At 34.2% G+C, this 27,895-nt stretch overlaps 5 protein-coding genes, 1 long non-coding RNA gene and 1 pseudogene across 8 annotated transcripts; 4 read left to right on the top strand and 3 right to left on the bottom strand.

Moving 5' to 3' along the window:
- The first annotated feature begins 158 nt into the window (after positions 1-158).
- Positions 159-2,139, top strand: LOC106434779. The gene is made up of 5 exons (XR_001286824.3): positions 159-544; positions 651-1,038; positions 1,121-1,239; positions 1,473-1,628; positions 1,715-2,139. It is a non-coding gene; the product is annotated as an uncharacterized LOC106434779 (long non-coding RNA).
- Positions 2,140-4,905: 2,766 nt separating this feature from the next.
- On the top strand, positions 4,906-13,502 carry BNAA09G46370D. 3 transcript variants are annotated; one of them, XM_013875648.3, is made up of 7 exons: positions 4,906-5,011; positions 5,107-5,150; positions 5,242-5,385; positions 5,476-5,646; positions 5,740-5,856; positions 5,930-6,072; positions 6,153-6,351. In XM_013875648.3, exons 1-7 carry the CDS (start codon positions 4,991-4,993, stop codon positions 6,188-6,190), a joined length of 678 nt encoding a protein of 225 aa, XP_013731102.1. In that variant the 5' UTR covers positions 4,906-4,990; the 3' UTR covers positions 6,191-6,351. The 3 variants fall into 3 exon arrangements, with proteins under 3 accessions (XP_013731102.1, XP_048597727.1, XP_048597726.1); XM_048741770.1 differs by lacking the exons at positions 5,242-5,385; positions 5,476-5,646; positions 5,740-5,856; positions 5,930-6,072; positions 6,153-6,351 and adding exons at positions 12,191-12,334; positions 12,419-12,589; positions 12,673-12,798; positions 12,887-13,032; positions 13,119-13,502 and having other exon boundaries at positions 4,919-5,011; XM_048741769.1 differs by lacking the exons at positions 4,906-5,011; positions 5,107-5,150; positions 5,242-5,385; ... (2 more) ...; positions 5,930-6,072; positions 6,153-6,351 and adding exons at positions 11,917-11,952; positions 12,048-12,100; positions 12,191-12,334; ... (2 more) ...; positions 12,887-13,032; positions 13,119-13,502.
- On the bottom strand, positions 6,589-11,849 carry LOC106413603 (annotated as a pseudogene).
- A 1,621-nt stretch (positions 13,503-15,123) lies between the features above and the next one.
- Positions 15,124-17,204, bottom strand: LOC106434780 (ADP-ribosylation factor GTPase-activating protein AGD7-like). The gene is made up of 4 exons (XM_048741773.1): positions 16,801-17,204; positions 16,463-16,540; positions 15,835-16,135; positions 15,124-15,575 (listed from the first exon to the last, which is right to left on the bottom strand). Exons 1-4 carry the CDS (start codon positions 16,918-16,920, stop codon positions 15,514-15,516), a joined length of 561 nt encoding a protein of 186 aa, XP_048597730.1. The 5' UTR covers positions 16,921-17,204; the 3' UTR covers positions 15,124-15,513.
- Positions 17,205-18,591: 1,387 nt separating this feature from the next.
- On the top strand, positions 18,592-20,164 carry LOC125578590. Its single transcript, XM_048741771.1, has 7 exons — positions 18,592-18,637; positions 18,723-18,775; positions 18,866-19,009; positions 19,095-19,265; positions 19,350-19,475; positions 19,565-19,707; positions 19,794-20,164. The coding sequence occupies exons 1-7, from the start codon at positions 18,617-18,619 to the stop codon at positions 20,018-20,020; spliced, it is 885 nt and encodes a 294-aa protein (XP_048597728.1). The 5' UTR covers positions 18,592-18,616; the 3' UTR covers positions 20,021-20,164.
- A 1,792-nt stretch (positions 20,165-21,956) lies between these two features.
- On the bottom strand, positions 21,957-24,090 carry LOC125578592 (ADP-ribosylation factor GTPase-activating protein AGD7-like). Its single transcript, XM_048741774.1, has 4 exons — positions 23,720-24,090; positions 23,382-23,459; positions 22,763-23,063; positions 21,957-22,505 (listed from the first exon to the last, which is right to left on the bottom strand). The coding sequence occupies exons 1-4, from the start codon at positions 23,837-23,839 to the stop codon at positions 22,495-22,497; spliced, it is 510 nt and encodes a 169-aa protein (XP_048597731.1). The 5' UTR covers positions 23,840-24,090; the 3' UTR covers positions 21,957-22,494.
- Positions 24,091-24,332: 242 nt separating this feature from the next.
- LOC125578591 lies at positions 24,333-26,280 on the top strand. Its single transcript, XM_048741772.1, has 7 exons — positions 24,333-24,684; positions 24,770-24,822; positions 24,913-25,056; positions 25,142-25,312; positions 25,396-25,521; positions 25,611-25,753; positions 25,840-26,280. The coding sequence occupies exons 1-7, from the start codon at positions 24,664-24,666 to the stop codon at positions 26,064-26,066; spliced, it is 885 nt and encodes a 294-aa protein (XP_048597729.1). The 5' UTR covers positions 24,333-24,663; the 3' UTR covers positions 26,067-26,280.
- Positions 26,281-27,895: the final 1,615 nt, after the last annotated feature.

Genomic DNA, 27,895 nt, shown 5'->3' with positions numbered 1-27,895 from the left:
TAGATATAGATACTAATAAAGTTGCCTTTTTTCTCTCCTTGGGGGAATTAAAACACGTGGCACCCTCAGTCCCGTATTGGGCCATGTATTTCTGAAGCCTTTTTGTTCTTTGGTCTATTGTTTCATAAGTATCTGGGCCGTTGTGAGTTTGACTTACTTTTCTGGCCTGGTCGCCATAGGTTTCTCCGTCGCCTAGGGTGTGAGTTCTTCGGCCTACGTTCTTTTTTCAGATGAGAAACAATGAAAAAATCTGAAGAGCGTTACAACTTTTCGTTTGGATCTCCTTGCGTTCCCAGAGGAACATACTGGAGCTTCGGGTATAAATACCCCCTCATCCAGAGATGAAGATTACAGCTTCTCCGAGAATCTTTAGAATACTCTGTTCAACTTTCCGGTAATTACAATGGGGAATCCCCAAACCCTTCTTGCCGATTTGAGAGCTGGCCGGTGCTCCAACACTGCAGAGGTTAGGTTGCTGGAGGCTAGAAATGTGAGGAAAGGCAGTGAGCTAATGAGTCTTGACATGCTCTTTGTCGATGAGAATGTAAGCAACCTTTCCCATGGATTTGTTTACATTGGATTAGACTTTTGGGCAGATGGCGATTGTTCATTATCGTTGTCTAAACATTTCTATTTCTCCTTTACGACAGTCGACTCTGACCCAAGGATCTATTAGTGCGAACCGTCAACTTAGGTTCAGGGAACGTCTCAAAGGGTCTCTCTACACGTTAACTGGTTTTGACGTCACACGCAACAGCCACAATTTTCGGTTGTCTGATGCTTCCTTCTCGATTCGGTTCAATGATGGAACCTCTCTTGAGAAGAAGACGGAGTCTGTTAGGCCCATACCTTTGGAACTTTTCAGATTCATGCCATATAGTCAGTTGCTTGAGCTGGCGACCACTGGCAAACAACTCCCTCATATGTATCTTCAGTCTGAGTAGTTTTAATGGTTTTGTGATATCATGTGTTAGCGTAATCACATAAGTTCTTTATCAGACATACTTGGTGAGTTGAATGCAATCTGCGTCTTCAAAGGTACTTTAGATTTTATAATCGACATTTGCTATAATGGATTCTCTTCGCATTCATTTGACTTTATATCATCTTTTCTTTGCAGTGGTGAAAGTGTTAGTATGTTTGATTCGATGGCTCTTGCATTTCATACCAAATTTGACAGCTATGGGAAAGAGCCAAAAGTTATAATTGCCACGAGCGTGAATCCTAAGATAGTTGGTGGTATGCTATTTTGTGTTTCCTACTTTTTGTTGCATTCATACGTATATTCGTCAGACTCATGTCAGGCTCTATTTGTTTATGAATTGTGTCCTCTTTACTTAACCCGTTACTACAGAGGAGCTCGTGGAATCATTGTATTATGCTCATTATAACATAGCGGACTAACTCCATGTTATCTGGCATCCATCAACGAGACTCTAAACCTTAATGTATTTTTTTTCAATTATTGTCAGGTGACTTATTATGTAACAGACCAAGAAAGCTTCAACAATGCCAAGCAATGGCTAAACCAAATCGGCCGCTACACCAGTGAGAATGTGAACAAGCTACTGGTTAGGAACAATTGTGATCTCACTTCACAGAAAGTTGTATCCGCTGAAACAACCAAGGTAAAATATGCTTCAGAAGTTCATCACAGTTAAGGTCTTTTTGCAGTCTTGTATGATTTACTGTAATGTTTGTTCTACCAACACAGTCTTTTGCAGATGAACGTGGGATCCTATTCTTGGAGTCACACGCCAAGAATGCTACCAATGTCGAAGAATGCTACCGTGTTTGTCGCATTAGACGGTGAAATGACGAAGCTGATTAGTGTCCATGCTGCAGAGGTCCCACAAATTATATTTGTCAGAAAGAAACAGATGTGATCCAATTTCTTATAAATAAAGGTTCTCTTAAAGCTTGCTCATCAACTCATCTTTGTTGAAGTAATCAAAACCTAGGTACAGCAACGTGCTTGATCCATCGAAGATTGCTTCATAAAAAAGGCCCGATAAAGACAAGACGACCAAAAGACCACTGATTTTACATTGGTAGGACGCCACATTTAAGATATTTTCTTAACTACTCTTAAGTTTTAGTTATAATGAAAGCCAGCTGTTTCATAAACACTCTGGCAGCCACCCAACTTCAGAGTTTACGAATAGTTCAGTTTCTTAAACAGAGCCCAACGATGAAGTTCATGTTGCTGGAGATTGCTGTAAAACAAATGAATGATTAGAAACATAATCACACATGTAAAAAGCTACCAAAGCATTTTTTACATGCAATGAAATAAAAGATAATAATATGGCCTTAGTTGTTTGAGTGTTTTTTTTTATTTGGAATTTTGGTTTCATCTATATAATTATTTTCTCAAACTTAATTTACAAGGTCAGAATAAATCACTAAAATGTTACTCAAGAAATATTTACAAATAAGATACACTAGATTTTGACCCGTGCAACCGCACGGGTGTTTGTTTTCACTTTTCTATACATAAATTATTGTTTTATAACATAAGTGGTATATATTTTTAATGTTAATCATATACATAAATATTTATATAACTATTTCAAATACAATAATTTTATAATTTACATGTTATAATTAATTAATTGTTTAAACCGTATGTATTTACCACTTCTTATTATATATTTATCTTATTGTATTTGCATTTAGTTATTAAGCAAATTAATATATTAATGAGAAAATATATTTAAAAATTATTTTGTATTTAATTTATGCTAAATTTTGACCCGTCTTTCAAAACTGGATTTCTTTTTACCAATATTAGATAATTTATTATTGTATATATAAAAGTCTAAGTTATGTTAATTTTTAGACATGTATTATATAGTTTGTTAATTTTAAGATGTTCTATCATCATATTATATTTTAAATAAATAATTTATATTTATGAAAATAAATTTTATAAATTGATCAATTGAATATAATTTTATCATATTTATTTTAGTATAATAATTATATTTTAACATGATCATGACTATAAAGTAGATAAAATAGGATATAATTTATTTATTTTCATTTTTAAACGATAACTTAAAATAATTTAAGTTATTGTTTAAATATTTTTACACAGATTTATTAAAATTTTAAAATATAATATATAAATATATCTTATATTTAAAATGAAAATATATTATGATTAAAGTAGTTACAAATATTTTATATTATTAACTTTAAAGAAATACATGTTAATTTTTATACATGTATTATATAGTTTGATAATGTAAACCCATCTTACCAACATATTAAATTTTATTTTTAAACATACATATTTTATAATTACGAAAATAAAATAAATAAATATATAAATTTAATACAATTTTATTATATTTAGCTTAATATAATAATTTTATTTTAATATGATTGATTATGATTATATAATAAATAAAATATTATAGATTTTTTTTATTTTTAATTTTATATAACTGAATATATTAATGTATAATAATATTTTAAACTAATTTCGAAATTAGCAAAGATATTTAAATATAATTTCAAAAATGAAGATCTTGTAAAAATCTTTTTAAACAGATTTGTTAGAATTTAAAAATAAATATATTTATATTTAAAATGAAAAGATATCAAAAGATATTATGATTAAAATATTTTAAAATTTCTATTTATTATTAATCTGAACTAAAATGTAATATGAATTTCTATGAATAGGTCCATTAGGTCCATTTTTAAAAAAATCACACATGAATCAAGGTTGTGACTTCTGTTTTAATATATAAGATGTTTGAAGTTGGAGCTGGATGCATAGAATAATGTGATTTTAGTATTTGATGTTTTTATAATGCTGAAAGTAACATAACAACAGTCTGTGGTGTTACACGAAAAAAGAAAAAAAAAAGTGGTATTTACAATGGAGACAAAGACAGCAACAATAAACTACGAAAGCATAATAAAAAGATGTCAATAGTCACCATAAAGCGATGGAGTAGCGAAAGATAAAGAAGAAACATATGATAGAGTTGGGTGAATTTTAGTATTTGACTAAGAAAACTTTTGAATAAAAACATTACTAGAGACATACTCATAATCACAGATCATAAAATATATTAAGATATACCACAATCAAGCATAAAACTCTAACATACAATTAAAATTTTTAATAAATACTACACATATAATCTCATGCAAGATGAAGAAAAATAAAAATATAAGCTCATGCAAATACAACACAAGATAACATATTTTCACTAAAATAACTGAAACAAATACTGAAAATAAAATGCTCAAAACTCATAAAATATAGTTGATAACAAATAAAAATCCAAACACTTAAAATTTGTAAACAAAGATCAAATGTTAACAAAATAAATATATATGATCTAATTAGAAAACAAGTTATATATGTTATACTAAATTTAAGTAAATTTCAAATGTTTTATAAAATTAAAATATATTTTAATATAAAATAATTTTAATGCAAAATCACCCGCCCTACGGGCGGGCCAACCCTAGTTATATATATAAAGATATATACATATGATTTATGTATACATTTTTTGCAAATTTAGGTAATTTGTAGGAATTTGAGGCCATCATTAAAACCAAAATAATTGCCGTTAACTATAATGTCCTAATTTTATTACTTTCTCCGTTTACGTCTGTAGTTGGCTGGTTTTATAAATTTTAAAACGACAGTTTATAATCCAGTGGTAATTTAGTAAATATTTAGAAAATGCCAGGATAAAATCTTTTTTTTGTACTTATGTTAGTCTAGATGACAGGTCTACAACTATCACATTCCCCTTCTTTCAAAATGTTCATGTTTTAGAACAGGAATATAAGTGAATGGGCCTAGTCCAGGCCTAAAGTAAATTAAAGACCGAAAAACATTCACGGCCCAAAACCAAAACCAGAATACTGATAACTAAGTCGAGTGATTCTCTATAAAGACCTTAGAAGTGGAAGAAAATATATCTTTATTGCCTCTCGGAAACCTAGCGCAGTCGCCATGGACAAATCCACCATAAAAGTAATTCTTCGTTCCGTTCCTGATCGCCTTCTGTTTCTCAGTTAATGGTTTCTTCTTAGTAGAATTTTCTGATTAGATATTTTTGTAACGTGTAGGGTCTGGAATCGAAGGGTAGTGATGCAGAGATTCGAGAAAGCCGGTTCGTTTATATTTGAGATCTCTAATTAATTAGATAGATCATGTGTTCATGTCTCATGGTAATTGCTAACTAATAATATCATTTGCTATAGTATTAGCAGGATTGTGGTTGAGGGATACGACACCTCCCTTCCTAGGGAAGATGTCGAAAAGGCTTTGAGAAACTATTTCGCTTCATGTGGAAACATAATCCATATTTATGTTCCCATAAACGATGAAAGTGATATTCCCAACAGGTTTGTGGCTTCTTCCTTCAACTCCAACTTGCTTGCTCAAGCTAACTGCTGTTTGCTAAATAATAAACTTGTTTTTTTTTTGTCTTGCAGATTTTCCTTCATTTATGTTAATGAAGAAGATGAAGAAAAGGCGTTGAGGCTTAATGGAAGTGACATGGGAGGAGGGCTTTTACAAATTTATGCTTACCCGTTTCACGAAAACTACCTTGATGATGTCTTGGCTACCATGAAAGAAGGCCCAGGCCATCGGCGACAACGCACGTAAATTTTTCTTTATTTTATTTAGATTTAAATTTATTTGTATGTGTGTTGTTTTGTCATGTTGATAGATAGTATTATCTCCTGCAATACTAGGTTGGAAGTAACCGGATATGACCCTTCCCTTTCTATGGATGATGTCGAGAGCAAGATGTGTAAACATTTCTCACCAGCTTCTGCTTTTGCTTACAGAACATGTGGTGGTCTCAAAAGGTTTTGTGGCTTGTATTAATTTTTTAATTTAAGTTATCAGTTAATAACTAACGACTCTTTTGATTATTTACAGCACAGCTTTAGTTTATGTCCTTGGAGAAGACGCTGTACAGATGGCTCTGGAACTTAGTGGACGTTCTGTGGATGGAATGAACATTGTAGTTACCCAGGTTTTGCCAAGAAAACCGATCAAGTGTGGCTACTACATTAATCCATGTACGTAAATTTTTATTCTTGATTCTATTTTAACAAATTAAAAAGCCTGTAATTAAAATTCGTCTGTTTGTTTCTTTCAGATGGCCTGGCTCGTCAGAAGAATAAGACTACGGAGTAAAAAGCGCTCTCTTCTTGGGGGACGAGAAGACATGCTCTTTTGTGTTATTAACTTGTGGTGCAATGCAACATTTTTCTTTTTTTTTCGTCTGGATGTTAAATGTTATGTTTCTTTTGTGTGTGTGGATGTTTATGATAGACTCAATAATATCATTATGTCAACTTGGTTAGCTAAATTGAAAAGCAAAAAAACTCCCTCTTCTCCTCCCACTTTTTGTGTAAATTAGTTTTGATCGATAGATCGATCTTTGTCAAATTATAGTTTTTGTTAGGCGATTTTACTATTCATGTTTTTTTTTTTTTCTCTGATTCATGTTCTTCCGATTATAGTCGATGGGTTTTACAAAGTGGCTGAACTGAAAGGTGTTTCGGAGTACGAGATCCAGGCTTCAAGTCGATGCGGTGGTTTAGGTGAAGAAGTTCGCTGGAATTTTCTCTGCGTCGGCGATGAAGGCAGAGGAGGTGGAGAGTGGAGAGAAGGTCGGTGGAGTCAAGCTAGGATAAAGCCATGTAGCAACTTCTGTGTTGGGCCTTAATCCTGCTATGTAGTTCATGTGGATTTAATAAAAAGGGAATTAGCACCAATAGGCGATAACCATTAAAAACTATAATTAAATAAATAACTATGCTAGAATATAATGTATATATTATATATTAATATATTAATTGCTTTTTACCTTGAAAAATTTCTGAGGATAGTTTTTTAAAGTTTTTGGCACAAAAATATTTCATCACCAAAATAAATTTTATTAAAGGATAAAAATGTATTTTTACCATAAAATTAATTAATTTATACTTATAGTTTAGAGTTAAGAGATGAAATTTTGGAGATATGATTTGAATTTTTTTAAAAATATTAAAATTAAAAATTATAAATAACTATTTTAATTATTTTTTTCTTGATAGTTATTATTGTGATCAAAACTTTAAAAAAAAAACTATTTGAAAAAATTACCTTTTTACCTTTCATATATCACACATTACAAATTCTTCCACTTTGTCTTTTTTTTTATACATTTCATCTTCTCCATCTCTAATTGCTCCACTTCTTGTTTCACTTTATTCACTTCATCTGTAAAATAACCACCACCGCTGTTACCTACTATTTCATTCGTCGCCACTATTTTGTCATCATCTTTTTTTATTGCCGTCATTGTTTTCTTTCTACGACCACTGCCACTTGTCATCTCTTTACCTTCTCCCACTTTTTTTTTCTTTTTCATTTCTTATATGATGCTTTCTACTTCTCATAGACTCTCGATAACTCAACCATCTTCTCTGCTCTCTTCTTCTCCTTCATGGTTTTTCTTCTTCTGCAATTTGATATCCGTGAATGTAGAATATAAATGTGACTTCACAGTAAAGAATACATAAATAGTAAGCAATTATAAATGTGACTTCACAGCTATTATATCATTTTTATGAATCAATTGATTTATATTTATTGATCAAGAGTAAGCAATTAAAAGCAACAACATATCAATACTATAGTATTGAATATTGACAATGACCAAGAATGTGTTAAACAATATGAATAAGTAACACGAAAAATATACCACTTGGATAAACAATGTGGTATAGTATATGATATGGTATTAAGTTTCAGAACTGGAAAAATGAAAATTCATGCGATAGTGTCACCCAATTTATCTACAACTCGTATGTTCTCTTACGCCTTATGATTAGTATTGTTTACCTCTGAAGAAAATGAACAATTCATTGGTTAGGAAAACGCTTCAGCTTTGTTTTTTGTTAGTGTTCTTGTTAGTAACTCCACTTTTGTGGCCCATTTTTCTATTCAAATTTGCAGGAAATGATGAGCCTGAGCATATGGTTGAGGGACATACTTTCACAATCGGTTTGTTGCTCTTCCATGTCATGTATTTTTTCATTTGCTTAATTTGATTACTATTGTATAGTAGTAACAAGTTGTTGATGGATTCAATTTGGCATTGCAGAACCGATTCTAACGATTGGACCGACGGAATGTGTAACATGGCCAGACAACTGGACTACTCTAACAGCTGATGGTGGAGTAGCGGCACAGTTTGAGCATACAATTCTGATTACTAGAACTGGTTTATAGATTCTTACCGTATGTAGCTGAAACTATTCACTTTTGATCATTCTTTCCGTTCCCCTCTTTGTCAAATGCTGACATCTTCAGGTCCCTTCATGGACCATGAAATCAATAGAATATATATTTCATATTGGTTTATGAGTATTGTCCTTGACCTTGCTTTCTGTTTACTGATCTCTTCATTGGTCAGTTTAATTTAATGGGTCTAAAGTTGGGCTTTAAGATAATGAGCGTTAATATTGAGTCGAAAATCTAATGTGACTAGCTGGTTATACCGCGTGAGCTCCCCCTTCCTATGATTTAATTTTGTAGACTTTTTGTGTATATGTAATGGCGGATACCATGTAAATGTTCTATATTTGGAAAGTATGGCTAGTCAGGCGCGTTGCCAAATGTTTCGGCTTTTAGCTTTCACCAAATGGTTTATATTTTTATATTACACGATCTGAATTGGTTATAATCAATCAGAGTAATATATCTAATATACGCCAATCTTTTTCAGAAGAAAATCAGTTTCGTATAACATGAAAAATCAATTTGCAACGTGTGAGGACTTTGCTAGACGAGAGAGATGTTCTGTTTTTGTTTATTCTTTGTCGTTGTTCTTAAGCCATAAATCCTTCCAATACTTACACTTTTATGAGATCATATGGTCCAACATATCTAACAGTTTACAATTTCCAAAACGACATTTAATACTCCGTACCTTTCAGGACCAAGTTCACTCGAAGTTTGAAACCAACTTCTACTCAATTTTTTTGATTATATTTGAATCGATGTATACATGGCAAGTACACTGACAATTTAACTAGCTTACGTAGATTTTTTGTTACAATAGTTGTGTGTTTGAAAATATAATCACTTATAATTGCTTGGATATTAGATAGAAAAGTGACAGAGAAACTGAAGTAACCTAAGAGTAGAGAAATTTCTCTCTCCAAGTGTAACATAGACAAATGTGTATAACGTTAGATGTCACGACATAAAGTGACAACAGACAGTTTCTGTTTTTGGATAAATCGAACTGCCACTTTCGACGATTTAAATGTCATTATATTTTACCTCCATTATTTATCACCAGAGATGCGCTCTTCGATATTCACTATAGAATCTTTTTATATTGAGATTGGTCTACATCGCATCTAGTAGATCATCGTTTTGTAGTCCAAGAACGCCTGATCCTTTTTTTGGTCTACAATGAACATTTAACTACTTCTGCAATCAGAATTTCAATTTAGTCAACACTAAGAAATATACATATACTAAAAATCTAAGATACTGGCCGGGATGGCTCACATATCCCATTTCCTTATGTACATATTAGCCAAGAAAGAGAAAAAAAAATCATGCATGTATATACCACCGCAAGTGTTCTTAAAATTACTATAAGCTTCTAGGTTGAAGCAACACTAGTTGTAGTCCTTGTGTCAATTATGCTACATAGCTAAAAGATGATGACTCTTGTTGTCGAACAATGATGGTAATTAAGTGGTTATTGTGTTGTGGGTCAAGACTATAGATTGATTTTTCACTAATGGCATATTTTCATTTTTTCACTAATGGCATATTTACATGACAATCCTAGGAAGGATTACAGACGGACCTTTATCTGAGATATCTCTCGGTAACAAAAGAAAATGCAAGTATGTTACTCTATATAACCATAGGAGAAATTGCTTGATGGAGTTATGACATGGGTAATTCTAGAAGTCTTAAGAAAAGTTATTATTAAATTCACTAACATGATGAAGAGGCCGGTAAATATATTAAAACAACACACTTCACTTAAAATAAACCCTATATATAACAACCATCGATCATAATTAATTGGCCATATGATTAGGTTGTAATTAGAAAATTTGAGTATTACGACGAAAGTGACCATACTCATAGTTCTTCTCTCCATCAACATCTACTTCTTCAATATTTTGTTCATCTTCTTCCTCTTCTTCCTCCATATCATCATCATCATCATCATCACCATCATCATCTTCCTCTCCGTGTCCAATGGCTACAACACGATCACCCACAGTGTGAGCGGCATGGCCATCGCCAAAAGCCCTAACATGATCTTTAAGAGACCTCTTATGCTTAAAATCCGATCCCCAAACGCAAAACCACAGCTTCCCACAATTCTTCTCGTGCGTTCTCCAGTCGCCTCTCACCGCAAACGTTTTCTCGCACTTCTTGCGGCAGTGGAAAGGTTTGGCTCCATGCTTTCTTTTGTAATGCGTTTGAAGCGTTCTAAAGTCTTTAAGGGGCTTTGCTCTTGGATGGTCTATGTTGTTCTTACAGCCTTCGGCGCAACAATAACAATATAACATGGTAGCTTTAGTACCGAAGATGATGATTTCGTCTCTCGTAGCGACTCTGGACCTTTTCGGTATTGCGAACCATGACCCCACATATGCATCTACAAAAAATAAAGTAGAGAAAAATATACCTCAGGTGTAATTTGAATAAAACAGTACTTTAATTTGTCTATCTCATGTTTTTCATGTTAAATTCATCTATCATGAACATTGTACTTTGTTTATTATATATTCTCTTGACGATTACGCGAATTAATATTATAGATAACTACATGAGCATATATTGCATGCATATATATTATTATCATAAGTGCTTAATTATAGAGGTAAGTTTCTTTTCCCGATTGATAATAATACCCATGGAACGCAGAGGATTATAGATTCTGAGTTAATTTAGCAAAAAATTGATAATTCGATTCAAAATCATTTTAGGGTAATTTTCAATTAAACGATGCTAAATCAGCTTAGACCATGAATGATAGTACCGTGGAAGTAAAAGGAATTATATATATATAGATTGAGAGTGAAATCAAGAAAACTTCCCGTCATGATAATTACATATCTGTTAATATATAATGATATTCAAACCTGCATGTTGTTGAAGCGGTTGAATGTTTTGTTACAGACAGAACAAGAGAACTGAGTGGGACCGACAAGGATCTGAGAAAGGGAAGGGACCCAATACTGTCCCTGCTGCCTCGCCGTTAAACCCTCTTGGTTGTTCTCATGGGTATTGGTTTCTTTGTCGGAAACGGGAGGTCCGATATGAAGAGAAACGGTGACGTCATTAGGGTTTGTTAATAGGAGATTTTGATCGATTTCATGATTCGAAGAAAGTTTAATGTTGATGGGTATTGTTGGCCATGAATTCTTGTTCATCAGCCTCCCAATCCAAAGTCTGGGCGACGGAGGAGACAAAGAAATCGAGAGAGATAGAGATGAGAGAGAGAACAAGACTTCCATGTGTGAAGCTTGTCCCATAAGCTACGTCTCTTCCTTCTCAGCTACGTTTCTTCGGTAAATAAGTAATTTTTATTTATTTTTAATTATAATTAATTTAAGCAATCCACTTAAGGGATCCCTATAATGATGTTCTTAGGGATAATAATACTTTTAGATTAGATTATTGGGTCGACCTGGACGAATCCAAATTAATAAATTAATTAATTATATATTAGCTAATAAAAATATTAAGAATATATAAAACTAACAAACATTTATTACATGAGTGATCAATGGGCCTAATCCAAGCCTAAACTGAAGACGGCCCCAAATCAAAATAATAATTAAAAAGAGACTAACTAAAACCCTAAACCGAAAAAAATCTTATTGCCTCTCAAAAACCAAACCATGCATGAATCCACCATCGAAGTAATAAGTGTTTATTTTTCTTCGATCCTGATCGCTTTCTCAAGCAATGGGTTTCTTCTTAGTAAAATTTACTGATTAGATCTTTTGTATATTAGTGTGTTGAAGGTCTGGAACTGAACGGTTGTGATGCAGAGATTCGAGAATACCGGTTCGTTTATTTTTGAGATCTGTAATTGATTAGATAGATCATGTGTTCTTGTCTCACGGTAATTAAATTAATATCCTTTGCAATATATAGCATTAGCAGGATTGCGGTCGAGGGATACGACACCTCCCTTCCTAGGGTAGATGTCGATGGTGCTTTGAGAGAACACTTCGCTTCATGTGGAAACATAATACATGTGCATGTTCCCATAGACGAGAATAGTGGTACCCTCTGCAGGTTTGTGGCATCTTCCTCCAGCTTGATCGCTCAAATTAACTGCTGCTTAACTATAAAATCTACTTGTTTTCTTTTGTTTTACAGATATGCCTTAATTTATGTTAATGAAGAAGATGAAGAAAAGGCGCTGAGCCTTGATGGAAGTGACATGGGAGGACGTATTCTAAAAATTCAGTCTTACGCGTTTCACCAAAATCACCTTGAGAATTTCTTTGACCCGATGATAGAAGACAAAGCCTATAGGATACAACACACGTAAATTGCTCTTTTCATTTTTTGTCTATTTATTTATTATTAGAAAATTGTGCCTGGTTGTGTTGATAATATGACTCTCTTAGGATACTGGTTACGTGTGATGACATTTTCCTTCCTCTCGATGTTATCAAGACGGAGCTAGAGAAATATTTCTCTGCAATCGGCTCTCTTGTTTACCCAGACGTAACCGAATCTGGTGCTATCAAAACGTTTGTTTCTTCTTCCTCCCACCAGTTTGCTTGTTAATATTTTTTTTTTTTGCTAGCTAAAGAAGCTTGTTTTGAGTTTTTTTTACAGCCTAGCCGACGTTTATGTCCGTGGACATGAGGGTGTAGAAAAGGCGCTGGAACGTAGTGGACCTTCTGTAGGAGGTTTGAATTTTGTAGTTACTGAGGTTGTTCCACTTCCAAAGATAACACCCAAGACTGGCTACATTCACCCACGTACGTAAATTTGATTCTTTTATTCTTTTTTGTTTTTTTTCAACAGAGTAAAACCTTTCATTTATTCGTCTGTTTGTTTGTTTCAGATAACTTTACTATCATGGCTAGGCAGCAGATAGAAAATCAGAAGAAGACTGAGACTACGGCGGGAAATCAGCAGAAGAAAAAGAGCAAGACTACGGAGAGAAATCAGAAGAAGAAGAATAAGAAGAAGGAGAAGAAGAGCAAGACCAGGGAGGCATACCAGAAGAAGAAGAAGAGTGAGACTAGGGAGGGAAATCAGAAGATGAAGGGAGTAGAAATCTCTTTCTGAGGAGAAGAAGACATATGCTTTTTATGATATTAACTTGTGTGCAATGCAACCCTTCTTTTCTTTTGTCTGGATATTTAATGTGTTATGTCGTTTTTGTGTGGATGTTTAGCAACTCAAGACAGATCAAAATCCAATCTCAAACATATTTCATCTGCTCTATCAACCTCTGTAATTCCTCTTTTCTACGATGCTTCTCTCCTGAATAATAAAACCCATCATCAGTCTAAAGCTAGCCAACACCTGCTTCTTTCTTTAAGCCAATATCTCTCACTGCCTAGCAGCATCATCAAGTCTCCCGAGAATGATCTCCATATATGTTTGAGATCATCCCAAAATTAGCTGGGTTTCTTCTTGGTTCACAAGTTTTGACCAGTTAGATATGCCATTTATTATCTCCAGCATTTTCTCCAAAACTCTTTCACAAGCTTCAGTGTCTCCACTATTTGCATATCCCTCTAAAACGTGACATCATATTCCCCATTTGAATATAGTCAAATACCTTAGTAGATGTGTTGTGTTGTGTTCCAAGAGGTGAACGCGGTCGAGCAAAAGAGTGAAGTAGCCATGGATGAAGAAGAGAACGTCTAAGGTGTTTTGATCTTTTATGACGTGGTCGACTCTATGGTAAGCGTTCTCATGGTGGCCGAGGTTAAGAAGATCGGTGACGTCAGAGATGGCTTGAGAGCATCTGACTTGGCGTTGGTTCTTGAGAATAGAGAGCCTCGAGAGAGCTAAGTTGAGAAGAGCCTTGAACTTGTTGGTTTTGAAACTTCGCCCATTTGCTCTCGACGAGATGTAGACGAGAGTGAATAGGTTTTATGTTGGGTTTGTGTTTGAATGGGAGTTTATAAGAGGAGAGCAGAGAAGACGCATTACGTCGTACGCTTTATGTCGTACGATGACTTCTTAGCAACGAAGTTTTCCTCAAAGTTGAAAAAACGATCCAAGTGAGAGGGGTCCAAAATAATAAAACAAAAAAAATGATTTAATAAAATAGATTGGTGTTACATAGCTACACAGGCTGTTCTAATTAAACGTTTGGACTTTTTTATACTTGTGAATATTTACTCTTTTTGTTTTTCTTCTTCTTTTATTACTGTTGTTTACTTAACGAAAAGTTACTAAAAATCTACTTAAGATTACTCTTTTTAGTTCATGTTTGTATATACATTTCCTGTATAAGAAATTATTTGAAAATTCTGAAAATATTTAACTCTAAAAAATTGCAATAGTTTCTTTGTACTCTTCTTTTTAACTTCTTTAAATACTATAAACAGAACACTCATTACCCAAGCTGTGAAATAGACATAAGAACATCTTTATCCTACATCCCATTAAAGGTCTCTTAATTGTTTTTAATAGTATTTAAGGAATAAAGTTGATTAAGAGACTTAGTTAAGATACTTGAGATTTTTATGTCTCCATTGCAATTCTCTTATTTTAGGGTTCTTAAAAATAAAATAAAATTAAACATTTTTTCTTTAAAATTTAATTTTTTTATTAAATAAAACACAGTAAAAGATAACATTTTAAACATAAGTTTTTAAAATAAAAACATGAAAACAAAGATTATTAAAACAAACGAGAATTATTTGAAAGAACCATCCGATATCATTTGTTATCTTCATCACGTTCAAATCTACGCCATGTTCAACCAAATCATCTTTCAATTGTTGATGCATTTGTCTATCACAAATTCTTGTTCGAACACCCATCATATTTGCGATCGACATGTAAACTTCCGTAGTCTTCTTCTTATTGGAACTTAGAAAAAAAAATATTAAACATTATTTTATTAAACTTAAAATTTATTGATAAAATTATTAAACATAACATTTTAAACATAAATTTGAAAGAAGCATGTTATAAAACTAGCATTGTGTTCTTGGCTTCTTGCTGTAGATAAAGTTTTAAGGTTTTAGGATGAAACATATGGGGGAGGGAAGAAAGACAGAAACATCTGAGGGATAACATGTTTGGGGCAGAAGCAGGAGTTTCTCTGAGCAAGAGTCTTTCAAGCTACAAACACTTGACGGAGCTTTACTTGAGTTATCTGAACCTAGAGAATGAAGTTGCCATAGCCGTAGCGAAGGCTCTTAAGGAATGTGCTTCGTCCATTGAAGTTCTTGAGATGGCGGGGAATGATATAACGGTTGAAGCAGATTCAGCTATCGCAGCGTGTGTAGCAGAGAAACAGGATTTGAACAAGTTGAATTTGTCTGAGAATGAGCTGAAACAAAAATGATTGTTATTGGATTCACATCACACCTCATCAGAGACTCACCACACAAAATCAGCCTAGTACTGCTTGAGTTATTGGTCAATACAAGCAAGACAGTAACATAATAATTTACTACTCGTTTGACAGCAGAGGAACAAAAGAGCAAGACAGCAATCAGAATGTTCTCATCTCACAATCACCAGACAAATTCGCAGAGAAACTCATCGTCTAAGCGTAATCATATGCAGAGAAGAGAATCGGCACTTACCGTAGAATTGATCCTGAGTGGCTTTGATTTCGATACTCAGAGGAGGAGGTTGCTCGTGATTCGGATCCTTGCTCGCCATATTCGTGGTTGCTCCTTTGTTCTGGTAGTAACCGTTGCCCTCGTTTGTATTCTGTTGGTTCCAGGTCGATGCTTCTTCTTTAGTGAACTCTTCAACCATTTGTGAAGCAATTGCCATTACTCCTTTCATGATCCCCCATGTCCTCTGTCCTATCTCTGTTGTCTTACTCGCAACAACGTTAACAGTCTCACTCACCGTGTGATCTAAACCACCTTCTTTGACCTGCGATGAACAAATTTTTCTCATTTTAAATTTAACCTCACTCAACAAGACTAATGCATAGACCTAGAGAGCATCCATCATGACGCTCTAATCAAAGTTTTAATTGATTTAACTAGACGACCGTGCAGCTAAATAAGACTTAGAGAGCAACCATTATAGCCGCAATCAGATAAGTACTAAACATGGAAATGAGAAAGGAAATTAGAGATTCGCGACCAAGAAGTGTGTCTTGACTTCGAATTAAATGTGGGTTTTCAGGGGTAATTGAATACAACAACCTAGGACAATCAAGCACAGGACACAACCGAATGATAAAAAAAAAAGTACCTTGGAAGTGAACTCCATGGTTCCTGTCTGAACAACATTCGCAGCTGATGCGGCAACAAGAAACAATCTTCCAAATCCCTATTTGCATATAGAGTAAAATGAACACGATCAAATAGACAGAGATCAAATCACTTACCTCAGACATAACATAATTCAACTCAACATCCAATCTAAACTAATCTGATCACTATCAAAAGCATCAACCTTTAAATTAGATCTGATCTGATCACTATAAAAAAAAGCATCAAACTTTACCTCAGACAGAACAAAGAAAACATAACTCAACTAAACACCTAATCTGATCTGATCACTATCAAAAGCATCAAACTTAACTTTACCTCAGACATGACAGAGAAAACATCTCCACCACCACCCTGATAATTACTCCTGGGAGCAGGACCAGGGCTTGATCCAAACCCCACATACTTACCTCCCAAGCCCCTCCGGCTTAGACTCATTCTCAGCCATCCTCTTCGCAAAGAAACTCTCTTTATTCGCAGGAGAAGCCTCAAGCTGCGACCTCGAATAAAATATCCTCCGAAGACTTCGACTTCGCCGGAGCACCGCCACCTCCCGACGCTCTAAAATCACTCGCCGACTGGTTCCTCCTCATATCGCTCGAAGATCTAAAAGATTCATCAGCCTCCCAATCCAAAGTCTGGGCGACGGAGGAGACAAAGAACTCGAGAGAGATAGAGATAGAGATAGAGATGAGAGACAGAACAAGACTTCCATGTGTGAGGTCTCCTCCTTTTCCTAATTAAGCTAGATTTCTTCGGTAAATAAGTAATTTTTATTTTTTTAATTATAGTTAATTTAAGCAACATATGTAAGAGACCATCCTCGTAATTAGGGCTGTGCAAATAAACCGAACCCAAAAATCCAAACTAAACTCGATCCAATAAAAATGAATCCGAACCGATCCGAACACAACATAAATACCGAATGAATCCTGTTTTTTGGTATTTTGGGTTATGGGTATTATCCGAACCGAACCCGGACCTAAATGGATATCCGATAGAATCCTAAACATTTAAAATCACAAAAAGAACTTCTACCAAATGATCTTAATTCTTAATATGTATCCAAAATACTTTAAAATATTATTGAACTTCTAAAATAATTATCTGTTACATCAAATAAAGGTTGATGGTGGAATGTGGCGGTTGATGCCTGAAGTTTTTAGATTTTGGTTTTGTTTTTATTGAATAATGTTTCTCATTTTATGAGAACTTATTTTTTGTTTTATGATTTCATTTATATGGTTTTCTTTATATCACTAACTATGTTTATCTTTCGCTTGATTTTGAATGATCACGTTTGATGTTTTTTCTTATTTTTGAATCGATTTTACTTATGTTTTGGCTATTAAAATATGTACAAATCATGTATTTTAAATTCGAAGAACCGATTTTATTTATGTTTTAGTTACAAAATAGGTACAAATCAGGTATTTTTAAACCGAAGAACCGATTGGGACCCGAACCCGAAAGTACAATGGGTTATACCGGTTCTTTGAAGATTTACTAACCCCGACCCGAACCCGATAGAACCCGAACCGGTCTCGAACCGAACTTTTATATAACCCGAAGGGGGTTGATTTTGATAAACCCGAAAAACTGAAATTCGAATAGATAAAACCGAAACCCGATTGGGACCCCGAATGCCCATGCCTACTCGTAATGATTATTGGGAAGTTTTTAAGGTAAATTTTTTATCAAAATATAAGAATATGTCTCTTAACTTTTAACTAAAAAGACTAAAAACTGACTATTAAATATTTTATTTAAATGCTGATTTTTACTTTTTAGTTAAAAGTTAAAAATGAATTCTTATATTTCATAAAAAACCTCACTCTAACCTCACTTTAAGAACCTCCAATAATCATATTTTTAGGGATGATATTACTTTAGATTAGATTATTGGGTCGACCTGGAATCCAGAATCGGAATTAATAAATAAATTAATTAATTATATATTAGCTAATAAAAATATTAGGAATATATAGAACTAACAAACACTTGTTACATGAGTGATCAATGGGCCTAGTCCAGACCTAAACTGAAGACGGCCCCAAATCAAAATAATAATTAAAAAGAGACTACCTAAAACCCTAAACCAAAAAAAATCTTATTGCCTCTCAAAAACCAAACCATGCATGAATCCACCATCGAAGTAATCCTTCTTCGATCCTTATCGCTTTCTCAAGCAATGGGTTTCTTCTTAGTAAAATTTACTGATTAGATCTTTTGTATATTAGGGTGTTGAAGGTCTGGAACTGAACGGTTGTGATGCAGAGATTCGAGAAAACCGGTTCGTTTATTTTTGAGATCTGTAATTGATTAGATCAATCATGTGTTCTTGTCTCACGGTATTTAAATTAATATCCTTTGCAATATATAGCATTAGCAGGATTGCGGTGGAGGGATACGACACCTCCCTTCCTAGGGAAGATGTCGATGATGCTTTGAGAGAACACTTCGCTTCATGTGGAAACATAATACATGTGCATGTTCCCATAGACGAGAATAGTGGTACCCTCTGCAGGTTTGTGGCTTCTTCCTCCAGCTTAGATCGCTCAAATTAACTGCTGCTTAACTATAAAATCTACTTGTTTTCTTTTGTTTTACAGATATGCCTTAATTTATGTTAATAAAGAAGATGAAGAAAAGGCGCTGAGGCTTGATGGAAGTGACATGGGAGGACGGATTTTACAAATTCAGTCTTACCCGTTTCACGAAAATCACCTTGAGAATTTCTTTGACCCGATGAAAGAAGCCAAAGCCTATAGGATACAACACACGTAAATTGCTCTTTTCATTTTTTTGTCTATTTATTTATTTTTAGAGAATTGTGCCTGGTTGTGTTGATAATATGACTCTCTTAGGATACTGGTTACGTGTGATGACATTTCCCTTCCTATCGATGTTATCAAGACGGAGCTAGAGAAATATTTCTCTGCAATCGGCTCTCTTGTTTACCCAGGCGTAACCGCATCTGGTGCTATCAAAACGTTTGTTTCTTCTTCCTCCCACCAGTTTGCTTGTTAATATTATTTTTTTTTTGCTAGCTAAAGAAGCTTGTTTTGAGTTTTTTTTACAGCCTAGCCGACGTTTATGTCCGTGGACATGAGGGTGTAGAAAAGGCGCTGGAACGTAGTGGACCTTCTGTAGGAGGTTTGAATTTTGTAGTTACTGAGGTTGTTCCACTTCCAAAGATAACACCCAAGACTGGCTACAACCCACGTACGTAAATTTGATTCTTTTATTCTTTTTTGTTTTTTTCCAACAGAGTAAAACCTTTCATTTATTCGTCTGTTTGTTTGTTTCAGATAACTTTACTATCATGGCTAGGAAGCAGATAGAAAATCAGAAGAAGACTGAGACTACGGCGGGAAATCAGCAGAAGAAAAAGAGCAAGACTACGGAGAGAAATCAGAAGAAGAAGAATAAGAAGAAGGAGAAGAAGAGCAAGACCAGGGAGGCATACCAGAAGAAGAAGAAGAGTGAGACTAGGGAGGGAAATCAGAAGATGAAGGGAGTAGAAATCTCTTTCTGAGGAGAAGAAGACATATGCTTTTTATGATATTAACTTGTGTGCAATGCAACCCTTCTTTTCTTTTGTCTGGATATTGAATGTGTTATGTCGTTTTTGTGTGGATGTTTAGCAACTCAAGACAGATCAAAATCTACATTCCAGAAATTTATTCACAGCTATCCCTGTAATGGGTCAAAATCCAATCTCAAACATAGTCCATCTGCTCTATCAACCTCTGTAATTCCTCTTTTCTACGATGTTTCTCTCCTGAATAATAAAACCCCATCATCAGTCTCAAGCTAGCCAACACCTGCTTCTTTCTTTAAGCCAATATCTCTCACTGCCTAGCAGCATCATCAAGTCTCCCGAGAATGATCTCCATATATATATGTTTGAGATCATCCCAAAATTAGCTGGGTTTCTTCTTGGTTCACAAGTTTTGACCAGTTAGATATGCCATTTATTCTCTCCAGCATTTTCTCCAAAACTCTTTCACAAGCTTCAGTGTCTCCACTATTTGCATATCCCTCTAAAACGTGACATCATATTCCCCATTTGAATATAGTCAAATACCTTAGTAGATGTGTTGTGTTGTGTTCCAAGAGGTGAACGCGGTCGAGCAAAAGAGTGAAGTAGCCATGGATGAAGAAGAGAACGTCTAAGGTGTTTTGATCTTTTATGACGTGGTCGACTCTATGGTAAGCGTTCTCATAGTGGCCGAGGTTAAGATTAAGAAGATCGGTGACGTCAGAGATGGCTTGAGAGCATCTGACTTGGCGTTGGTTCTTGAGAATAGAGAGCCTCGAGAGAGCTAAGTTGAGAAGAGCCTTGAACTTGTTGGTTTTGAAACTTCGACCAAGCAGAGCGTCTAGCTTCTTCCCCATTTGCTCTCGACGAGATGTAGACGAGAGTGAATAGGTTTTATGTTGGGTTTGTGTTTGAATGGGAGTTTATAAGAGGAGAGCAGAGAAGACGCATTACGTCGTACGCTTTATGTCGTACGATGACTTCTTAGCAACGAAGTTTTCCTCAAAGTTGAAAAAACGATCTAAGTGAGAGGGGTCCAAAATAATAAAACAAAAAATGATTTAATAAAATAGATTGGTGTAACATAGCTACACAGGCTGTTCTAATTAAACGTTTGGACTTTTTTTTATACTTGTGAATATTTACTCTTTTTGTTTTTCTTCTTCTTTTATTATTGTTGTTTACTTAACGAAAAGTTACTAAAAATCTAATTAAGATTACTCTTTTTAGTTCATGTTTGTATATACATTTCCTGTATAAGAAATTATTTGAAAATTCTGAAAATATTTAACTCTCAAAAATTGCAATAGTTTCTTTTTAACTTCTTTAAATACTATAAACAGAACACTCATTACCCAAGCTGTGAAATAAAAATAACATCTTTATTCTACATACCCATTAAAAGTCTCTTAATTGTTTTTAATAGTATTTAAGGAATAAAGTTGGTTAAGAGACTTAGTTAAGATACTTGAGATTTTTATGTTTCCATTGCAATTCTCTTATTTTAGGGTTCTTAAAAATAAAATAATATTAAATATTTTTTATTAAAATTTATTTATTTTTATTAAATAAAACACAGTAAAAGATAACATTTTAAACATAGATTTTTAAATAAAATATGAAAACAAAAATTATTAAAATAAACGAGAATTATTTGAAAGAAGCATCCAAGATTAGTTGTTGTCTTCATCATGTCCAAATATGTTCAACCAAATCATCTTTCAGATGTTGATGCATTTGTCTATCACGAATTCTTGTTCGAACACCCGTCATATTTGCGATATTTGAAGGAATATTTGTAAAATACATGAGATCGACATGTGAACTTCGGTGGTCTTCTTCTTATTGGAACTTAGAAAAAAAATATTAAACATTATTTTATTAAACTTAAAATTTATTGATAAAATTATTAAACATAACATTTTAAACATAAATTTGAAAGAAGCATGTTATAAAACTAGCATTGTGTTGTTGGCTTCTTGCTGTAGATAAAGTTTTAAGGTTTTAGGATGAAACATATGGGGGAGGGAAGAAAGACAAAGAAACATAAACTGCAGTATACTAGCAAAAGAAAACAAGACAACAAGAAGAAAACATGACAATCTCTAGGTCCGTGATACAAGAAAACAAGACAACAAAAGTTGGGTCTGAAGGTGGGATAGCTTTGTCTGAAGGGCTCGAGTGTTGTGCTTATATGAAGAAGCTTGATCTGAGGGATAACATGTTTGGGGCAGAAGCAGGAGTTTCTCTGAGCAAGAGTCTTTCAAGCTACAAACACTTGACGGAGCTTTACTTGAGTTATCTGAACCTAGAGGATGAAGTTGCCATAGCCGTAGCGAAGGCTCTTAAGGAGTGTGCTTCGCCCATTGAAGTTCTTGAGATGGCGGGGAATGATATAACGGTTGAAGCAGATTCAGCTATCGCAGCGTGTGTAGCAGAGAAACAGGATTTGAACAAGTTGAATTTGTCTAAGAATGAGCTGAAACAAAAATGATTGTTATTGGATTCACATCACACCTCATCAGAGACTCACCACACAAAATCAGCCTAGTACTGCTTGAGTTATTAGTCAATACAAGCAAGACAGTAACATAATAATTTACTACTCGTTTGACAGCAGAGGAACAAAAGAGCAAGACAGCAATCAGAATGTTCTCATCACAATCACCAGACAAATTCGCAGAGAAACTCATCGTCTAAGCGTAATCATATGCAGAGAAGAGAATCGGCACTTACCGAAGAATTGATCCTGAGTGGCTTTGATTTCGATACTCAGAGGAGGAGGTTGCTCGTGATTCGGATCCTTGCTCGCCATATTCGTTGTTGCTCCTTTGTTCTGGTAGTAACCGTTGCCCTCGTTTGTATTCTGTTGGTTCCAGGTCGATGCTTCTTCTTTAGTGAACTCTTCAACCATTTGTGAAGCAATTGCCATTACTCCTTTCATGATCCCCCATGTCCTCTGTCCTATCTCGGTTGTCTTACTCGCAACAACGTTAACAGTCTCACTCACCGTGTGATCTAAACCACCTTCTTTGACCTGCAATGAACAAATTTTTCTCATTTTAAATTTAACCTCACTCAACAAGACTAATGCATAGACCTAGAGAGCATCCATCATTACGCTCTAATCAAAGTTTTAATTGATTTAACTAGACGACCGTGCAGCTAAATAAGACTTAGAGAGCAACCATTATAGCCGCAATCAGATAAGTACTAAACATGGAAATGAGAAAGGAAATTAGAGATTCGCGACCAAGAAGTGTGTCTTGACTTCGAATTAAATGTGGGTTTTCAGGGGTAATTGAATACAACAACCTAGGACAATCAAGCACAGGACACAACAGAATGAAAGTACCTTGGAAGTGAACTCCATGGTTCCTGTCTGAACAACATTCGCAGCTGATGCGGCAACAAGAGACAATCTTCCAAACCCCTATTTGCATATAGAGTAAAATGAACACGATCAAATAGACAGAGATCAAATCACTTACCTCAGACATAACATAATTCAACTCAACATCCAATCTAAACTAATCTGATCACTATCAAAAGCATCAACCTTTAAATTAGATCTGATCTGATCACTATAAAAAAAAGCATCAAACTTTACCTCAGACAGAACAAAGAAAACATAACTCAACTAAACACCTAATCTGATCTGATCACTATCAAAAGCATCAAACTTAACTTTACCTCAGACATGACAGAGAAAACATCTCCACCACCACCCTGATAATTACTCCTGGGAGCAGGACCAGGGCTTGATCCAAACCCCACATACTTACCTCCCAAGCCCCTCCGGCTTAGACTCATTCTCAGCCATCCTCTTCGCAAAGAAACTCTCTTTATTCGCAGGAGAAGCCTCAAGCTGCGACCTCGAATAAAATATCCTCCGAAGACTTCGACTTCGCCGGAGCACCGCCACCTCCCGACGCTCTAAAATCACTCGCCGACTGGTTCCTCCTCATATCGCTCGAAGATCTAAAAGATTCATCAGCCTCCCAATCCAAAGTCTGGGCGACGGAGGAGACAAAGAACTCGAGAGAGATAGAGATGAGAGAGAAAACAAGACTTCCATGTGTGAGGCTTGTCCCATGGTAAATAAGTAATTTTTATTTTTTTTAATTATAATTAATTTAAGCAACTCGAGAGACCATCCTCGTAATGATTATTGGAAAGTTCTTAAGTTAAGATTCTTAAAAAAAATATAAGAACTCGTCTCTTAATTTTTAGCTAAAAAATTTAAAAATTAATTATTAATATTTTATTTAAGAGCCAGTTTTTACCTTTTTAGTTAAAAGTTAAAAGACAAATTTTTATATTTCCTTAAGAACTTCACTCTAACCTCATCTTAAAAATCTCTAATAATTATATTCTTAGGATAATAATAATTTAAATTAGATTATTGGGTCGACCTGGAATCCAGAATCGGAATTAATAAATTAATTAGTTAATTATATATTAGCTAATAAAAATATTAGGAATATATAGAACTAACAAACACTTGTTACATGAATGATCAATGGGCCTAGTCCAGGCCTAAACTGAAGACGGTCCCAAATCAAAATAATAATTAAAAAGAGACTACCTAAAACCCTAAACCGAAAAAAATCTTATTGCCTCTCAAAAACCAAACCATGCATGAATCCACCATCGAAGTAATCCTTCTTCGATCCTTATCGCTTTCTCAAGCAATGGGTTTCTTCTTAGTAAAATTTACTGATTAGATCTTTTGTATATTAGTGTGTTGAAGGTCTGGAACTGAACGGTTGTGATGCAGAGATTCGAGAAAGCCGGTTCGTTTATTTTTGAGATCTGTAATTGATTAGATAGATCATGTGTTCTTGTCTCACGGTAATTAAATTAATATCCTTTGCAATATTTAGCATTAGCAGAATTGCGGTCGAGGGATACGACACCTCCCTTCCTAGGGAAGATGTCGATGATGCTTTGAGAGAACACTTCGCTTCATGTGGAAACATAATACATGTGCATGTTCCCATAGACGAGAGTAGTGGTACCCTCTGCAGGTTTGTGGCTTCTTCCTCCAGCTTAGATCGCTCAAATTAACTGCTGCTTAACTATAAAATCTACTTGTTTTCTTTTGTTTTACAGATATGCCTTAATTTATGTTAATGAAGAAGATGAAGAAAAGGCGCTGAGGCTTGATGGAAGTGACATGGGAGGACGGATTTTACAAATTCAGTCTTACCCGTTTCACGAAAATCACCTTGAGAATTTCTTTGACCCGATGAAAGAAGCCAAAGCCTATAGGATACAACACACGTAAATTGCTCTTTTCATTTTTTGTCTATTTATTTATTATTAGAAAATTGTGCCTGGTTGTGTTGATAATATGACTCTCTTAGGATACTGGTTACGTGTGATGACATTTCCCTTCCTCTCGATGTTATCAAGACGGAGCTAGAGAAATATTTCTCTGCAATCGGCTCTCTTGTTTACCCAGACGTAACCGAATCTGGTGCTATCAAAACGTTTGTTTCTTCTTCCTCCCACCAGTTTGCTTGTTAATATTATTTTTTTTTTGCTAGCTAAAGAAGCTTGTTTTGAGTTTTTTTTACAGCCTAGCCGACGTTTATGTCCGTGGACATGAGGGTGTAGAAAAGGCGCTGGAACGTAGTGGACCTTCTGTAGGAGGTTTGAATTTTGTAGTTACTGAGGTTGTTCCACTTCCAAAGATAACACCCAAGACTGGCTACAACCCACGTACGTAAATTTGATTCTTTTATTCTTTTTTGTTTTTTTCCAACAGAGTAAAACCTTTCATTTATTCGTCTGTTTGTTTGTTTCAGATAACTTTACTATCATGGCTAGGAAGCAGATAGAAAATCAGAAGAAGACTGAGACTACGGCGGGAAATCAGCAGAAGAAAAAGAGCAAGACTACGGAGAGAAATCAGAAGAAGAAGAATAAGAAGAAGGAGAAGAAGAGCAAGACCAGGGAGGCATACCAGATGAAGAAGAAGAGTGAGACTAGGGAGGGAAATCAGAAGATGAAGGGAGTAGAAATCTCTTTCTGAGGAGAAGAAGACATAAGCTTTTTATGATACTAACTTGTGTGCAATGCAACCCTTCTTTTCTTTTGTCTGGATATTGAATGTGTTATGTCGTTTTTGTGTGCAAGACAGATCAAAATCTACATTCCAGTAATTTGTTCACAGCTATTCCTGTAATGGGTCAAAATCCAATCTCAAACATAGTCCATCTGCTCTATCAACCTCTATAATTCCTCTTTTCTACGATGGTTCTCTCCTGAATAATAAAACCCATCATCAGTCTAAAGCTAGCCAATATCTCTCACTGCCTAGCAGCATCATCAAGTCTCCCGAGAATGATCTCCATATATGTTTGAGATCATCCCAAAATTAGCTGGGTTTCTTCTTGGTTCACAAGCTTTGACCAATTAGATATGCCATTTATTCTCTCCAGCATTTTCTCCAAAACTCTTCCACAAGCTTCAGTGTCTCCACTATTTGCATATCCCTCTAAAACGTGACATCATCAGATTCCCCATTTGAATATAGTCAAATACCTTAGTGTTGTTCCATAACACAGCTCCTCTCTCAGTGGACAGATTTAAAAAACCCAGCCGACACTAAGTCCTTGTTAATTATATACGCATTAAGTCCAAGTACAACTTTTTTTCAACCACCTCAGAGAACACTTTATTATTATCCGATAAATTTGCTTCAACTTGAGATCATATGTTTGATCCTTCTCTCTTTTTTTTATCTCTACTTTTGACTCTTCTACAAAATACACGATTTAGTTTTGTAACGTCTTAATATTTTGTTCTTGTTCACGCAAACTATATGTTAGTATTGAGTATAATCGTATACTATCTTAATAGAAATTTAGGGTTTGAATTATTGATTGATATTGTATAGTTAGATTAATTTATTATATGGCCAAACAATTAACTACTTTTTTAAATAGATTTTTTAGCTTTTTTAAGTAGATTTTTTTAGGATCATTCTATTTTAATAGTATAGATACTAGATTCTTTTTCCGCGCTACGCGCGGATTATGTATTTTAAATTAGTATAATTATATAATGTCTTAATTAGTTTTTGTTTTATTTTATATTTAGTGTATTGTTTTTTTTCTTTTTGCATGTCTCATTTTCTCAATATTAACTTAATAAGTTATTATTTGCGTAAGTGTTTTTGGTTGGCCAATTTCTAAATTTTCTTCAATAATTTTATTGATGTTTATTTTTTAATATTTTAGCATAATTTAGAATTAATAACCAGAAAATGTCTTCAACATTAAAGCATATTAAGATACTTTGGAGTTTTTTATTGCTTTTTGATTTGGTTTTGATCTTTTATACTCTTGTGTGATTTTAATAATGCCTCAAAATGATTTGATTTGTATTATTTTGGACCTATTCTGAAGCTGCAAACAACATCAATAGTGGTGTTATAGTAAATTTTTGTTTCAAATATTGAAGTGAGTAATAATTTTCACATACTTTCATGGTAATTTATATTTTAAATTTAATCATATTTTTCATATGTAAATTATTGCATCAAACTGGTAGAATTAATAAACCGGAAAATGTCTTCAACATTAAAGCATATTAAGATACTTTGGATTTTTTATTGCTTTTTTATTTAGTTTCGATCTTTTATACTCTTGTGTGATTTAATAATGCCTCAAAATGATTTGATTTGTATTATTTTGGACCTATTCTGAAGCTGCAAACAACATCAATAGTGGTGTTATAGTAAATTTTTGTTTAAAATATTGAAGCGAGTAATAATTTTCACATACTTTCATGGTAATTTATATTTTAAATTTAATCATATTTTTTCATATGTAAATTATTGCATCAAACTGGGGAGAT

Source organism: Brassica napus, chromosome A9 (genome assembly GCF_020379485.1).
Source record: "Brassica napus cultivar Da-Ae chromosome A9, Da-Ae, whole genome shotgun sequence".
Lineage (NCBI taxonomy): Eukaryota > Viridiplantae > Streptophyta > Magnoliopsida > Brassicales > Brassicaceae > Brassica > Brassica napus.
This window is presented reverse-complemented; position numbering and strand designations above follow the sequence as displayed.

Coding starts and splice junctions, on each gene's coding strand:
- LOC106434780 (XM_048741773.1), bottom strand. CDS start 16,920: ATGAGTCTAAGCCGGAGGGGCTTGGGAGGTAAGTATGTGGGGTTTGGA. Junction 16,541..16,800: donor TTTTCTCTGTCATGTCTGAG/GTAAAGTTAAGT, acceptor ATATGCAAATAG/GGATTTGGAAGATTGTTTCT. Junction 16,136..16,462: donor CCATGGAGTTCACTTCCAAG/GTACTTTTTTTT, acceptor TGTTCATCGCAG/GTCAAAGAAGGTGGTTTAGA.
- LOC125578590 (XM_048741771.1), top strand. CDS start 18,617: ATGCATGAATCCACCATCGAA. Junction 18,776..18,865: donor GCAGAGATTCGAGAAAACCG/GTTCGTTTATTT, acceptor TGCAATATATAG/CATTAGCAGGATTGCGGTGG. Junction 19,010..19,094: donor AATAGTGGTACCCTCTGCAG/GTTTGTGGCTTC, acceptor TTTGTTTTACAG/ATATGCCTTAATTTATGTTA.
- LOC125578591 (XM_048741772.1), top strand. CDS start 24,664: ATGCATGAATCCACCATCGAA. Junction 24,823..24,912: donor GCAGAGATTCGAGAAAGCCG/GTTCGTTTATTT, acceptor TGCAATATTTAG/CATTAGCAGAATTGCGGTCG. Junction 25,522..25,610: donor GAATCTGGTGCTATCAAAAC/GTTTGTTTCTTC, acceptor TTTTTTTTACAG/CCTAGCCGACGTTTATGTCC.
- BNAA09G46370D (XM_048741769.1), top strand. CDS start 11,932: ATGCATGAATCCACCATCGAA. Junction 12,101..12,190: donor GCAGAGATTCGAGAATACCG/GTTCGTTTATTT, acceptor TGCAATATATAG/CATTAGCAGGATTGCGGTCG. Junction 13,033..13,118: donor GACTGGCTACATTCACCCAC/GTACGTAAATTT, acceptor TGTTTGTTTCAG/ATAACTTTACTATCATGGCT.
- LOC125578592 (XM_048741774.1), bottom strand. CDS start 23,839: ATGAGTCTAAGCCGGAGGGGCTTGGGAGGTAAGTATGTGGGGTTTGGA. Junction 23,460..23,719: donor TTTTCTCTGTCATGTCTGAG/GTAAAGTTAAGT, acceptor ATATGCAAATAG/GGGTTTGGAAGATTGTCTCT. Junction 23,064..23,381: donor CCATGGAGTTCACTTCCAAG/GTACTTTCATTC, acceptor TGTTCATTGCAG/GTCAAAGAAGGTGGTTTAGA.